Genomic DNA, 13,985 nt, shown 5'->3' with positions numbered 1-13,985 from the left:
GTTTCCAACCCCCCCGAGGCCTTGAGCATAGAGCGCAGAGCGGCGCAAGTCGGATTCGGTCGCTGCTCGGTGGACTTCGGCTCACGGGTATTCCCCGGAAGCTCCGACAAGGGAAGCTCCGATCAGAAACTTTTTCTTTATTCCAGGTTTCTTGCCAGTCGTTTACCTTACCTAATGCACCTTAAGTCAAGGTACTCCGTAAGGTAGCACTAAATCCCAGGACCCTGGCAGTGGCGTATCTGAATGGGAGAGGCTTACAAACTCAATCCTTCCAATGTCTTATCGTTATCGATAAAAACACTGAAAGTTGAGGTCCTTTATCGATAGTTGCTGTTATCAGTTCCCGAGATTGAACCGCAACTGAGAAAAAAGAACTTACACCTGCCCTGTGCAGATTGCAGAGCAGTGTGGTGGCTGCGGGGAGCCGCGCCCAAGCGCCTATCACACAGCGTGGGCACTGGGACGGCGGGCTTGGAAATATTTCTTTCGTCAGGTCACTTTTTTGATTGTTCGTAGCCGAATCGTCAAATTTAGGGCGTGTGTTTGAGAAACTGCGCCGCCGCCTCGTCTGTCCGAACCCTGCTCCAATTCCAGGGTCTTCACTCTTTCACTCCTCCACTCGTCGATCATCGTCGAGCAATCTTTAGCTTCTTTTTTTTTTTTCTTTTCGAGTTACTAGTGAATACTTTCCATACTCGACCTTACCTTGTCGCATATCTACTTGTTGTGCCCCTCCACGACCGCCCACCATGACTGAGCCTCCCGCGAAGAAGATGTGCCTCGGCGTCGACTGCCCCAACGAGGCTGGCACCCTCCAGTGCCCGACCTGCTTGAAGCTCGGAATCAAGGATAGCTTCTTCTGCTCGCAGGACTGCTTCAAGAAGAACTGGGTATGTCGTCTTCACGCGGCTGCTTCATGTTAGACATCGTCCCCGCTGACCTCCAATCACAGGGCAACCACAAGTCCATGCACAAGTCTGAACAGAGTATACTTCACCATGTCCTCCCGCCAAAGGTCGTCTCTAAACCAGATCCAGAGACAGGTGTATTCAACCCCTTCCCGACGTACCCCTTCACCGGACCCCTCCGACCCGTCTACCCTCTGTCCGAACGCCGTACCGTCCCCAAGCACATCCCCCACCCCGACTGGTGGAAGGATGGTATCCCCAAGTACCCGAGAAGCATCCTGAATAGGAACAAGGTCGACATCCTCGATGCCAAGGGAATTGCCGGCATGCGCAAGGTCTGCCGCTTGGCGCGTGAGGTTCTCGACATTGCCGCCGCCGCCGTCAAGCCCGGCATCACAACGGACTACATTGACGAGATTGTCCACAAGGCCTGCATAGAGCGCAACGTAGGTTTTCACTCCAGACGCAGTTTTTGCGCGCGAATGGACATGCGCCGGAACCAGGGGGAGCAAAAGAGCTAACAAGATTCAAACCGCAGGCCTACCCCTCGCCACTGAACTACAACCACTTCCCCAAGTCCGTATGCACATCCCTCAACGAGGTCATCTGCCACGGCATCCCCGACCAGCGCGTGCTCCTCGACGGCGATATCCTCAACATCGACGTCACCCTCTTCTTCGAGGGCTACCACGGCGACCTCAACGAGACGTACTACGTCGGCGACCGCGCCAAGGCCGACCCGGACGCGGTCCGCGTCGTGGAAGCCTCCCGCGACTGCCTCGACGCCGCCATCGCTGCCGTCAAGCCCGGCACGCTCATCCGCGAGTTTGGCAACATTATCGAAAAGATTGCAAAGGAGAGGAACTGCAGCGTCATCCGCACGTACTGCGGCCACGGCATCAACTCGCTATTCCACTGCCCGCCCAACGTCCCTCACTACGCCAAGAACAAGACGGTGGGCGAGTGCAAGCCTGGCATGACGTTCACTATCGAGCCCATGATTGCGCTGGGCAAGTACCGCGATGTCACCTGGCCCGACAACTGGACGAGCACGACGATTGACGGGAAGAAGACTGCGCAGTTTGGTGAGTGATGTTTCGTTTTGCATATGGTACCCCACGATGCTGTGGAAGGCCATTGAGAAGAAAAACGGCAGCTAACGGGAATGAACAGAGCACACTCTTCTGGTGACCGAAGACGGAGTCGAAGTCCTCACAGCTAGAACGGCCACGTCGCCTGGCGGCAAGGTGCCGATGCCTGGAACGAACGGCGAAGAGAAGGAGACCACCGCATAATTGACAATATCAGCATGGGACACGGGGCATAAGCGAGCACGGTGTAGAGTGCGAGAGGCGTTGAGTGAGAATTGATGAGGGCGGGATACGTGGCGAGCGGGCGCTGGGATGAAAACATGATATATGAGCAGGCATTGCTCTGGCATCCTCGGTGTTTGAGGGGATGATGCCATGAAAACAAAAGCAACCGGCGCGACGGGGTCAAGGGGCGTCGAATATCAAAAACAATCAAAAGTTGACCATGCTTGGAGTACGCCACGTGAGTGTGTGAGTGTGCCACAACCGTCTGCCACAACAAGAGGCGCATGGCCGGTCCGAGAGTACCCTGTCCCATGCGACTGGAGACGACAGCTGTCATGGGCAGAGGGATGTGCCGGGGTTATCCTGAATCGCCGTCATGGTGAGGTCTACTTCTCAACCCCGCGATGATTAAAGGCTCAGCATCGGTTCTGTTCAAGGTACACTAAATGCCCTGCCCGAGCCAGCAAGTCGCGGAAATCTCGCATTGTTTCTTGCAGAGGGAGGCATTCACGTGATTCGTATGCTTGGATCATGGTATTGCCCTTGACCGAGAGAGAGGCGAGATGGAGGGGAATTGAGGTTGAACCTGGCTCTTCCCAGCCACCCGGTGGAGATAATGCGATGGCTTTCCACCCCGCCGCCGCTTTCGCACTTTGCCTGCCGGACAAGCCTCACCAAACAGTGCATGAGGGGTTGCGCAGGTAGGTAGTTGAAAAACTGACGGTGGGTAAGATGGCAGGACAGGATCTGGAATTTCATCATAGCTCAGAGCTCTCCTCAGTACTCCGTACCTTGTGGAGAGATGGAATTTGCGTGTTGGGCGCGATAAAGAATCTTGCTGTCCCGGCTTGGAGATGTCAATGGAAGCGGTACGTACCCTTGCTGACGCAGCTGGCACTGTGACTCTGTGAGGTACCTAGACCTCAGAGGCTCAGATGGATGGAAAGTGGAGTGGCGCTAAGCCCGTCAGGGTTTTCCGGGGCCTATCTGAGCTCTTACAAGTTACCCCCAGCACTGAACAGCAGTGGGCTGGGCTGGCGGGGAGGGTCCAGTCTCCAGTGGCCCGCGGCGCTGTTGGACACCTGAACAAAGATAATCAGCGTCTTTCATCATCCACCAGAAACCAAAGGAAGAGAGAGAGGTTTCCCAAGCCCCGTAACCCACCCTCCCGATTTTCCACGACTCGACTAGTGGCTCCCTGTCGCTCGCTACGCAACCCAACGCTACCCCGACGGGCCAAACCAAAGAACCATCGAACCAACGGAACTCTCTTCACCACTTCACCTCGCTTTTCCAACTTTGTCTCTCTCAACCCACGTGCTGAACTTCCTCCACCTCTTTTTAACCGCACAACTCTCATCTCATAGCTGCCTGCACCAACAGACACGTCTGCTTGCCACCTAGACGCAGCCAAACCCTGCCATCCATCTATCAACCTACAGATACCGTCGCCGCATACGCAGACACAGAGACAGAGCTCCATCTGCACCCATCCATCCATCCTACATCACCCCAGTGACGTCGAAGCATTCCACCTGCCCGCACGCATACGAGCTCCAAGTAGCCTTGCGAGCCCAAACTAAGGTCAACGTCGCCAACTCCCACGAACAGCAACAGCACTCGAACAGCTGCTTGTCGCAATTCTCCCTATCCTCCCTTTCCATCTAAACATATCCAACTAGCGCAGCTCGCTGCCAACTTTCCGTCAAGATGTCCGGCGAAGCGTGGTTATACCTCTTCGCGGTGCTGATAAACGCCGTGAACCTCTTCCTTCAAGTCTTCTTCACTATCATGTACAGCGATCTGGAATGGTACGTTGTCCCCCGTCTTATCCTCTCACCTCCTGTTGGACTTGCCACTCGCCTTGCTGCTGCTGCTGCTGCTGCTGCTCTGGCTGCACACTGCACGACTGCACGGCGCACGCCAGCTTGTTTCTCCTGTGCTCGGACGAGCTCGAGGCTAGGCCGTGCTGCATGCTGCGGAGCGGGCGGACGCGATAAACCTGCCATCCCATGATCTCATGCAATTGGAAGCTAACATGGCAACTTCTACAGCGACTATATCAACCCCATTGACCTCTGCAACCGTCTCAACACCTACATCATCCCCGAAGCTGCCGTCCATGGATTCCTGACCTTTATGTTCCTGATCAACGGATACTGGGTACCTTTGATCCTGAACCTGCCGCTCGTAGCCTACAACGTCAAGAAGTACGTTGCCCTCCTGGACTCGCCTGTTGGTGGCAGAATTCGAGAAAGCTGACTTCCCCCTAGGATCGTCGACAACACCCACTTGTTGGATGCTACCGAGATCTTCCGCAAGCTGAACGTCCACAAGAAGGTAAGAGCCGCAACCCACCTCGGCTTCAGCCAGTCGTGTCTAACACCTTCGTGCAGGAATCATTCGTGAAGCTCGGCTTCCACCTGATCATGTTCTTCTTCTACCTCTACAGCATGATTGTCGCCCTCATCCGCGACGAGTCCTCTTAAACGGTGAACCCTGCCCTGCGCATAATACACAGGACGGATTCCAGTATATAGATACCATGCCACGTGGACAAGGAAGAACCAAACGTACACGCCGATGCGCTGCCATCCTCTAAAACGATGCACCATTCGGAGCTACTTTCCAAGAGGGAGGGAGAGGTTTCGGGCGGGCAACCGCTAGACATGGAGGGGAGTTCATGATACCAACAATGCGGGGTGTCAAGAGGAGAAAGGACAGCTGAAAGATATGTTGTCCCGGAGTTACGGGCAGAGATTGGTGTCTCTGTTTCGATTCTGATGATGATGAATGGGCAAGAGAAAAACGGAATACGACACAAACACACACGGTGGAGGGTGGAACGAGGGAACGAAACGGGCGGGAGACGGGTTACGATGCGAAAGACCAAATACCTAGCTGTTTACTTTATGTTGCTACCAGGCCGGCTGGTCCTGGGAGCGGCGGGTTGCGATAATTGAGTAATGACAGATCTTCTGAATGTCACTCGATCATTTATTTCTTTGCACCTTGTTGACTTGCTGCTCCAAACTAAACTTTTCATCCAACGCGGCAGTTGTTACTTCCAGAGACCATCGAGCGTGAGTGTGCAGTGTGGTACCAAAAGCCATCCAAGCTTTCCGTGTGCTTGTTTGCGCCTTGGACCCGAGCTTCGAGGTCAGAAACCGCAGATCCCAAGGGTAGCTCCCCAAATTCAAATCCTGACATCAGATCACGTGACACCAACTTTTTGCTGCCGCGACCAGGAACACCAGCAACCAGTTGCGACCAAACATTGCGATTCTACGACACCAGCAAACCCCACTCACTCATTGCCAAATCTCTCGCGACGTACGAGACGACAGCCCCCAAGATGTCGGGCTTCGGAGACTACCCGCCAAACATGGCGCCCCAGGACGCGCTCATCGTGCGGCAAGAAGCTGAGCCCGATCACGCAGTCGTCCCCTACACCGGCGAAGACCTCGCCCGACCGCGCGTCGGCCCCGCGAACCCCTTTAAAGACGAATCGGCCATGACACTGAAGCGCAAGAACGTGCTCACGGGAAGAGCAGAGGAGACGTACATTTCAGAACACACTTTCCGCAGCAAACACCGCGCCGTCGAGCGCAAAGGCGGGCCTGAACGAGAGTACCAGACGGGCGCGGCTGTCAAGGAGGAGAACGCGCGGATACGGTCCGGCCGCGAGGGCAAAGGCGACGCGACGATTGTAGAGGGCGACGGGGCGTACCTGGGCCCCTGGGCACGGTACCGCCGCGAAGAGTACGAGGTCGTCGGTGAGGGCGAGGCGCTGGCCAGCGACGAGGAGTACGAGGAGGTCACGGACGACGGCGAAGATGACGTGGTGGAGAGCGGGACGGTGCTGCGCGCACCCGAGGCGGCGCTGGCGCGGAGGAAGGAGGTGGAGGCCATGGGCGAGGAGACAACGACGTTCCATGGCGCCGAGGAGACGGATTACCAGGGCCGGACGTACATGCACGTTCCGCAGGACCTCGATGTTGACCTGCGCAAGGAGGCGGGCAGCGTGACGAATTACATCCCCAAGAAGCAGATCCACGCGTGGAAGGACCATACCAAGGCTGTCACCGCGCTGCGCTTCTTCCCCGGGTCCGGGCATTTGTTGCTGTCTGCCTCGGCGGACAGCACGGTCAAGATTTGGGACGTGTACCACGAGCGGTCGCTGCTGCGGACGTTTTCGGGCCACTCAAAAGCGGTGTCAGACGCGACGTTCAACAACGACGGCACGCGGTTCTTGTCGGCGAGCTTTGATCGGCAGATTAAGCTGTGGGACACGGAGACGGGCACGTGTCTGAGCCGTTTCTCGACGGGCAAGACGCCGCATGTGGTGCGGTTTAACCCGTCGGCGGAGCACGCTCACGAATTTGTGGCGGGCATGTCGGACAAGAAGATTGTGCAGTGGGATACGCGCGCCGGCAACGAGATTGTGCAAGAATATGGTGAGTCCCCCCTTTTTTTCCCCGCGCTTTCCAACACTGATCCAGAGTTTGATGTACTAACAATTACAAGACCACCATCTCGCCGCCATCAACACAATCACTTTCGTCGACGAAGGCCGCCGCTTCATGACGACATCAGACGACAAGTCCCTCCGCGCCTGGGATTACAACATCCCCGTCCCCATCAAGTACATCGCCGAGCCCTACATGTACCCGATGACGCGCGCGGCGCCGCACCCGAGCGGAAAATACGTCGCCTTCCAGTCGTCGGACAATCAGATTGTCGTCTACGGCGCCAACGACAAGTTCCGGCAGAACCGCAAGAAGTCGTACCGGGGCCACAACAACGCCGGCACGGCCATCGACGTCAGTGTCAGTCCCGACGGTCAGTTCTTGGCGAGCGGTGATACGCAGGGGTTCGTGTGCTTCTGGGACTGGAAGACGTGTAAGATGTATCATAAGCTCAAGGCGGGCGATCAGGCTGTTACATGTGTAGCATGGCATCCGCAGGAGACGAGCAAGTTTGTTTCGGCGGGGGCAGAGGGGGATATTCGGTATTGGGATTAGGTTGCGGGGTTCTTCTTCTTCTGTTGATGAAGATGCAGCTCGTGTTCTTGTATTGTATGGTAGGCATTGCTTGGCGTTGGGAGGGGGTCAAAATGATATCGCCCGTTACTTGTCTCATCACTCACAGAAGCCATCATGATGAATTTGATACGTCTCCCGTGGTCTTTCACTACTTCGATATATTAAACGATCTCAATTCCAAAGGAGAAGAAGGTTCGTATGACGGGCAGAGTGTTCGCTCCTTCCCTGCTTCCTTCCTAGTCCTACCTTACTTAAGGGGTCCAATCACCTTTCCTGTCACCAGCACAGCAGCGCCCGTCTAGGTCGGCGAGGTCAGGTCAAGCTGTGTACGAGGTGGTCGAATTAGTTAAAATAAAAAATAAATACTCCCATGAAGTCAGAGTCCGGGTTGACCGAGGGGCGCGCTGTTCGAGTCTGGGCAGGGGCGTGAGTTCTATGGTATGTTGTCCCCTCCCCTTTCCTTTTTTTACTCTTTGATTTTACAGGGGATAATGTGTTCTCCCCTTTAAATATGAGGTGACTTGAATACATTGTATATGGTTAAGGACCTGAGGTCGACCATTTGATGTCTTGGTGATGAATTGCACAGCGCTGCTTCGTACCGTCCATCTTTTACCGATACCTCGGCCATCTCAGTATACGGAAGCCGTGATGAATATACACCGGCGACGATCCGCAATTTACCTACTATGCCTTAATCACATGTCTTGCCCACTCACGGGGAAAAGTCCGTCCAAGTTCCAATTCCCTACTCTTACCTTATCTTAGTGCGCGCAAGTTCGACGGCCCAGCGACTAGGTAGTTAGAACCTCGTCTGCACGCGCGAAGCACGCTTCTTACCAAGAAAATTTCCCCGCTAATTCAAGGGAGAGAGAGAGGCACGGAAGTTTTTGGGGGATGACCGGAATCGGACTACCTTATATGTGTGTCAGACGCGGCCGGCCGCGTTCCGATGCGGCCTTGTTACCCCAACGTTTATGTACCGTATGCGTGTCTCACTGCTTTGGGATGATATCGTAACATCGTACAGTGACGGAGGGGGTGAAGAGAATTCCAGACATCACATGGTCTTTTTTGCTTTAACCTCTGTTATGGGATGATATTGGTTTTCGATCAATTCAATCCAGAGGGGTTTTACATCTTGTTGCTTGGAGTTGACCTGGTATTTCACCATTGGGAATCAATCCCATCACGATTTCACGAAATCATCAGAGGCCATAGCGGGAGAAGATGGATTCGGTCTGTTGGGATATCCTCCCCGACACAGAGGACGCCGAGCACACGGACACCGACGAGGAAGAGGAAGTGTACGAGGATGTCAACGCCTGCTCGCCAGACATCAAGGTCCCCTGCGAGAAGTGCAGACGCAAAAGACGCTCGTCATGTAAACGCTGCATAGACCGCCAGCGTCAGCTCCAGGAACCCTCGCAACCCCGAACTCGTCAAACGAGGAATACATCGCTCGAAGTCGCATGCTTTCCAGATCGCTCCTCATCCTTGTACCCATCATCATCTTCTTCTTCCAATTCATCACATTCCCCTCACCCTTCACCACCGCCAAACTTCTCTACCACAGCGCAGGACGCAATCCCAGGAGTCATCCTGCAACAACCTCCGGACGACTACTCCTCACCAGACACAACCACGCAGAAGAACACGCTTACCGTCCCGGGAGGAGGCCCAAGTTTCGCGGCGGTATACACCAACTCCCCGTCGTGGATGTCGACGTATACCTCGTCCACGTGCGCGACGACGTACACCACCACCCACGAACGTTCTCGCAGAGATGGACTCGGCAGTGGGCAGAAGGACGCCGGGGAAGGATGGTTGAATGTCAGGAGACGGCGGAGGCCGCCTTATCCCAGACGTCCGCGGACTGTTGGGCGATGGGATGGGGAGGCGAGGTCGTCGATGACTGCGGTGACATCGCCGAGGATGAGATCTAGGTGGGGCGAGGAGACGGTTGAGGGGTGGGACGAGGGTGAGATGGAGAGCGGGAGTTATTGTGTTGTCGAGGGGGCAAGGTGGGAGGAGCAGAGGTTCATCACGTCTAGGAGGGCGGCGCACGGGATGGGGATGGGGATGGGAAAGAGTGGTGTAAGGAGGCGGGGAGGGAGACTGGAGGGGTGTTGTTGGGTATGGTGCCAAGAGGAGAGCGAGGTCGAATCCGTTGGTTGAGCCGCCGAAGCCAAGGATCGTTTTCGATTTGCTGACGATGAGGATGGGGATAACTACGACGGGGTCGAGTGAGCGAGGGGAAGGGGGTTATGGGGGTTGCCGTATGTGGAAGGGAGAGGGCATTCCCGGGTCGTGTTTGCGATGGCTTACGTGCGAGGAACGGCGCATGTCAAGGGCCTTTGGGGGTTGTTGAGTGACAGATGCGAAGACACTGGGGGGTTCTTGGGATCTAGTGCTGATGGAGGGGTTTGGAGCGTTGTGTTGAGATATATTGGGGATATGCTTGGTTTCTCTAAGCGTGAAGGGCAAGATGATGTGGATTAGAATGGTCATCTGGAAGCGTCTTTGGCTTAGCATCATCGATACATTCATCACAAAGGTTGCTAGTCACCAATGTTTGACGACTCGTGTATTTTGTCTCGAAATTTTAAAAAGTTATGATGCCTCCTTCCTTCCAACCTGAAGTCTCAGATATCCATAAGGCCAAGACGCTCAGTTACCATTGAGAATGATGGCGGCCTTGCTGATATCCCAATGTCCTCAATCCCCGCCGTCTAACTAAATATGTTCTGGGGACCTCGACAACAAGAAGAGTGGCACGAACTGATATAATATACTCTAAACCCCGACACAGACGCCCTAAGCGGGAGCAGCCTCCGTCTTCTGACTGCGAAGGCCAGTTCGGGTCCCTGGCACCGCCGGCTTGACGGGCTTGGCAGTCCTCTTCTTCGGAGCTTTGACAGGCTTCTTCTCCTCGTCCGGCTTAGCCTCTGTCTCCTTGCTTTCCTCCGTCTCGGTCTTTTCAACGTTCTCTTTCTGGGCCTCCTCTACTTTGCTCTTCTGGCCCTTGGGCTTGGTAGTCGTCTTTTTGGATGTGGAAGCAGTCTTTTTGGGCTTGATGTCGGACTTCTTGGTCGTTCTGGCCTTCTTGATGGGCCTCTTGCCAGACTCATCGTCTTGGTTCTTCTCTCCCTCATCTTTGCCGTCCTCTTCGACCTCATCTTCTGCCTTGCGCTTCCGGTCCTTGGGCGCTGTTTCTATCTCCTTGGGAAGGGGGGCAAGGTTCATGGGCTGGTAGCCGCAATTCGGGATCATGCTAGCCGTGTTGGCCGGCCTCTTGTTAGAAGGTCGAGTGTCCTCATTGTCCGAGTTCTTCTTTCGCGTATCTTTGCCGCCGCCCTCTTCGGACTCCTTCTCCGCCTTGCACTTCTGTGACTGCGGCGGGGTGGTAGTCTTCTTGGGTGCGGTCTTGGTTGCGTTGGCGGATTTGTTCTTCGCCGGCTGCTTTGTGGCCTTGCTCGCTGTCTTGTTCTTTTTTTGCCTCTTCGCGCTTCTGACCTCGGCGTCCTTTTCGTCAGACTCCAGGTCCGCAGACTTTCTCTTAGAACCTGTCGAAGGGGACAGGGTCGGGGGAGAGACAGTGTCCACGGAGCAGAAAGAGCGACCGCCCAAGGTTGGCTTGATAGCCTTGACCGCATCGCTCATCTCGATGCTGGGGAGAGGAGCCGCCGAGCCCGTCCGCGACGTGCGCGAGCTGCGGCTGCTTCGGGGGCCCCAGGCTCCCGGGAGACGGCTGGGACTCGTCGGTCCACTAAAGTACGACGAGTGTCCAGGCGGAAAGAGGCCGGGCAGATTGGGAGGCTTGCCGATGACATCCTCGATGGTGATCTCGACCTCTGCGAGGCGACGCTCGTTTCTGGCGCTGCGGGAGTCAGTCACCTCGTGTTTCTCCTCGAGCTGGTCCTGTTGGTCTTCGAGCTTGTCCTGGCGCTTCTTCGTCTCGATGTTGGTGTTTCGGACTTCTTCCTTTAGGTCCTTGACTTGGGCCTCGATGTTGTTTTGCCAGTGGAGGAGGTTTACCTGGGTCTTGTAGACGAGTTCCTGGCCCATGTCAAGGCGCGCTCTGAGAGCTTGGATTTGCTCGAGGCTGGAGTTGCGAGGGTGGAAGTCTACCAGGATTGGCTTTGATGATGTCTTCGTGAGAGATCTATGGGGTGAGGCCGTGAGGTATCGCTTCTTGGGTTGTTGGACTTGGGCCGGGGGCGTTCCCTTGAGTTCGAGCTTCACCTTGGTAGGAGGCGAGCTGGGCGGAGTATTCTTGGCGGGAGTCTTCTTGACCGGAGTCGTGGATTTGGATGAAGCGACGTACTCAGTCGGGGGTGTGCTTCCTTCTGAACATGGGCTTGCAGCGAACCATTTTGTTTCGGACAAGAATGAGGAGTCGATGTCGTCTTCCTCCTCTTCGTCCTCTGAAGGTGAATATTCCACGATCCCATCTCCGGTCGGATCATACTCCGTGCTTGGGCTTCGGGAAGTTTGGATCTGATACTGGCCGCAATTCTCTCCAGTTGGGCCAGCAAGGGCGGTCCTTCCTCCCGAAAACCCAGTTTCCGGGGAGGAGCTTGGCGCCATGTCGGCTTCAGGCGCGATATATGATGAATCCGCCATGATGTGGGAAGGATGAGTGTGAGTTTGAATGAGATGATTTGGAGGAGATGGAAAGTAGAGAAAAGGACGATGTGAAATCTGAGTTTGGGGTGGTTGTTGTTTAAGTGTGGGTATGTGTGTGTGTGTGTATGTGTGTGGGTTTGCGCGGGTGAGTGTGTGGGTGTTGAGTGAGAAAGTTACGAGAGCGCCAACAGACAGGAGACGGGACTCGACCAGACGGGTATTTGAAGAAGGCTCCTCACCACCCGGCCTGACCAGGCGTCCACTTGTTCAGGGTTTCCAAACATATTCTTCAAAGGGTCCCCGAGTTGTTTCTTCACCGCAGTCAAAGGACACAAAGGGCTATTATTATTTCACCGGCGGTAAAAGTATCAACACAAGTCGTGGGATTTCATCAAAGGCATTGTCTCCCGCCATTGTCTGATTGTTCTCAAGTCATCGAGTCTTTCTCACAATGGACGCAGCATATTTACAGTAATATCTCTTAAACCGTGAGAGAGACGATATTGACCGATCACTTTTGGCCCGCAGACAACGCGACTTCTTTTTTTAGTTCCCTCCCCATCGTGCCTTCCCTGGTGAGCTTTCAGACTCAGACCAGAATTTTTTACCAAATGCAATGCCCCGTCTCGCTTTACCAAAGACGGTTCCACCAGCATCTTGCATTTACTGGACGGACTTTAGAACCATGAGATCGATCAACGAATAAGCAATCTCCGCAGCAGCGAGAACAGTGGTCTCTCCGTTGTTATCGTACGCGGGCGCGACCTCGACTACGTCAGCACCTACAATGGAGAGTCCTTCGAGGCCATCGAGAATGGTAAGAAGCTCCCTCGTAGACCAGCCACCCGGCTCGGCAGTGCCAGTTGCTGTGAAAAGTCAGCTTCCTTCAGCTAGCCAGTTCCAAACAACTCACCAGGCGCAAAAGCAGGGTCGAGTACGTCAATATCAACACTGATGTAGACTCGGGAGTCGCCGACTCGTTCTTTGAGCTTCGAGATGACTCCCTGGGCTCCGAGCTTGTCCAAGTCGCGTGCGGTGATAATCTCGAAACCACATCGGACATCGTTGCGCAGGTCACCCTTTCGTCGTATCAATGGGGCTCTGATCCCCGCATGGATCGATGTATTCAAGATCAGATGCTGGGCCGTTTAGTTTCTCATCAGGGGAGTGGAATCAGAGGGTCCGACCAGACATACCTCTTCGTGGGCAATATGAAGGAAGGTTCCATGGTTGAGACCCCTGACATAGGTCAGAATGCGGCTATCAGTATAGGTGTATATTCTCACTTACGCATAGTCGGAGATCCCGCCACCTGAAGCGCGAAAAGACATTCCGTGTTAGCTCGGAGAGCATCGGCAATTCACTGTGAATGACTTACCCAAGACTAATGGATCCCAAGTGTCTTGCTAGATGGTAAGCTAGGTACGAAAATCTCCTGACGAAAGTTACTGACCGATGTGACTATCAAAGTGGATGACTGAGACAGGGCCCCATCTCTGGTAGGTCGACCGTAAAGCAGACAGGGTCGTTGTGTGGTCTCCTCCAAGCGTGAGTATTCTGGGCGTGGCTGACACCGAGGAGTTCGCTGCCGGTCTGCCCGAAATAACCTATCACTTCTTCATCAGCTCATGGTCCAAGAATACTCAGCGGAACATCACTCAACGGCGTGGGCTTTGTCCAGAAGCTTCAGAGAAGCCGTATTGTCTAGCCAAGTAAGACGAGCATCGCCGCAATCTACAACTGTCGCCCAGTCTTGCAGTGGGTTTCTTCCTAGTGGTCGGCTCATGTCAGATGAGGACATCTTTCACTTAAAAGCCTATGCAGAAGAGTTACCCGTATACACGCTCCATTCCCCCGGCGACTTTCTTTGACTACCGCTTCGAATGGCAGGCGGACCAAAGCGAGCTCCCGGTCGGCCAGTGGTAGTCTGCCCTAATGGTCAGACGATTTCTTTGAGAATTATAGAGAATCGAATGGCAGTTACCGTGTCGTGTGACGCACCGAAGACCGCAATATCATACTTATGGCCCTCCGCGCGCTCGTCAGAGAAGCAGTCTACAAAGGGCATGTTGGCAAACGTTCTTAGA

The 13,985-nt window shown here is 54.7% G+C and overlaps 5 protein-coding genes across 5 annotated transcripts; 3 read left to right on the top strand and 2 right to left on the bottom strand.

Annotated features, from left to right (window-relative positions):
- Positions 1-749: 749 nt before the first annotated feature.
- Positions 750-2,203, top strand: fma1 (Methionine aminopeptidase 1; the record flags this gene model as incomplete). Its single annotated transcript, XM_053191747.1, has 4 exons — positions 750-890; positions 953-1,354; positions 1,447-1,993; positions 2,082-2,203. The coding sequence occupies 4 exons, from the start codon at positions 750-752 to the stop codon at positions 2,201-2,203; spliced, it is 1,212 nt and encodes a 403-aa protein (XP_053050831.1).
- A 1,731-nt stretch (positions 2,204-3,934) lies between these two features.
- Positions 3,935-4,713, top strand: ERV14 (COPII-coated vesicle protein; the record flags this gene model as incomplete). Its single annotated transcript, XM_053191748.1, has 4 exons — positions 3,935-4,035; positions 4,279-4,434; positions 4,498-4,564; positions 4,621-4,713. 4 exons carry the CDS (start codon positions 3,935-3,937, stop codon positions 4,711-4,713), a joined length of 417 nt encoding a protein of 138 aa, XP_053050832.1.
- An 866-nt stretch (positions 4,714-5,579) lies between these two features.
- On the top strand, positions 5,580-7,248 carry N0V96_000109 (uncharacterized protein; the record flags this gene model as incomplete). Its single annotated transcript, XM_053191749.2, has 2 exons — positions 5,580-6,681; positions 6,752-7,248. The coding sequence occupies 2 exons, from the start codon at positions 5,580-5,582 to the stop codon at positions 7,246-7,248; spliced, it is 1,599 nt and encodes a 532-aa protein (XP_053050833.1).
- Positions 7,249-10,086: 2,838 nt separating this feature from the next.
- Positions 10,087-11,895, bottom strand: N0V96_000108 (uncharacterized protein; the record flags this gene model as incomplete). Its single annotated transcript, XM_053191750.2, has 1 exon — positions 10,087-11,895. The coding sequence occupies one exon, from the start codon at positions 11,893-11,895 to the stop codon at positions 10,087-10,089; it is 1,809 nt and encodes a 602-aa protein (XP_053050834.2).
- Positions 11,896-12,561: 666 nt separating this feature from the next.
- N0V96_000107 (uncharacterized protein) lies at positions 12,562-12,961 on the bottom strand (the record flags this gene model as incomplete). The annotated part of the gene is made up of 2 exons (XM_065755833.1): positions 12,562-12,747; positions 12,812-12,961. The coding sequence occupies 2 exons, from the start codon at positions 12,959-12,961 to the stop codon at positions 12,562-12,564; spliced, it is 336 nt and encodes a 111-aa protein (XP_065615073.1).
- Positions 12,962-13,985: the final 1,024 nt, after the last annotated feature.

Source organism: Colletotrichum fioriniae (genome assembly GCF_027942845.1).
Source record: "Colletotrichum fioriniae strain IMI 355084 chromosome Unknown scaffold_1, whole genome shotgun sequence".
NCBI classification, from domain to species: domain Eukaryota; kingdom Fungi; phylum Ascomycota; class Sordariomycetes; order Glomerellales; family Glomerellaceae; genus Colletotrichum; species Colletotrichum fioriniae.
The sequence above is the reverse complement of the archived record's forward strand: the minus strand, read 5'-3'. Positions and strand labels throughout refer to the sequence as shown.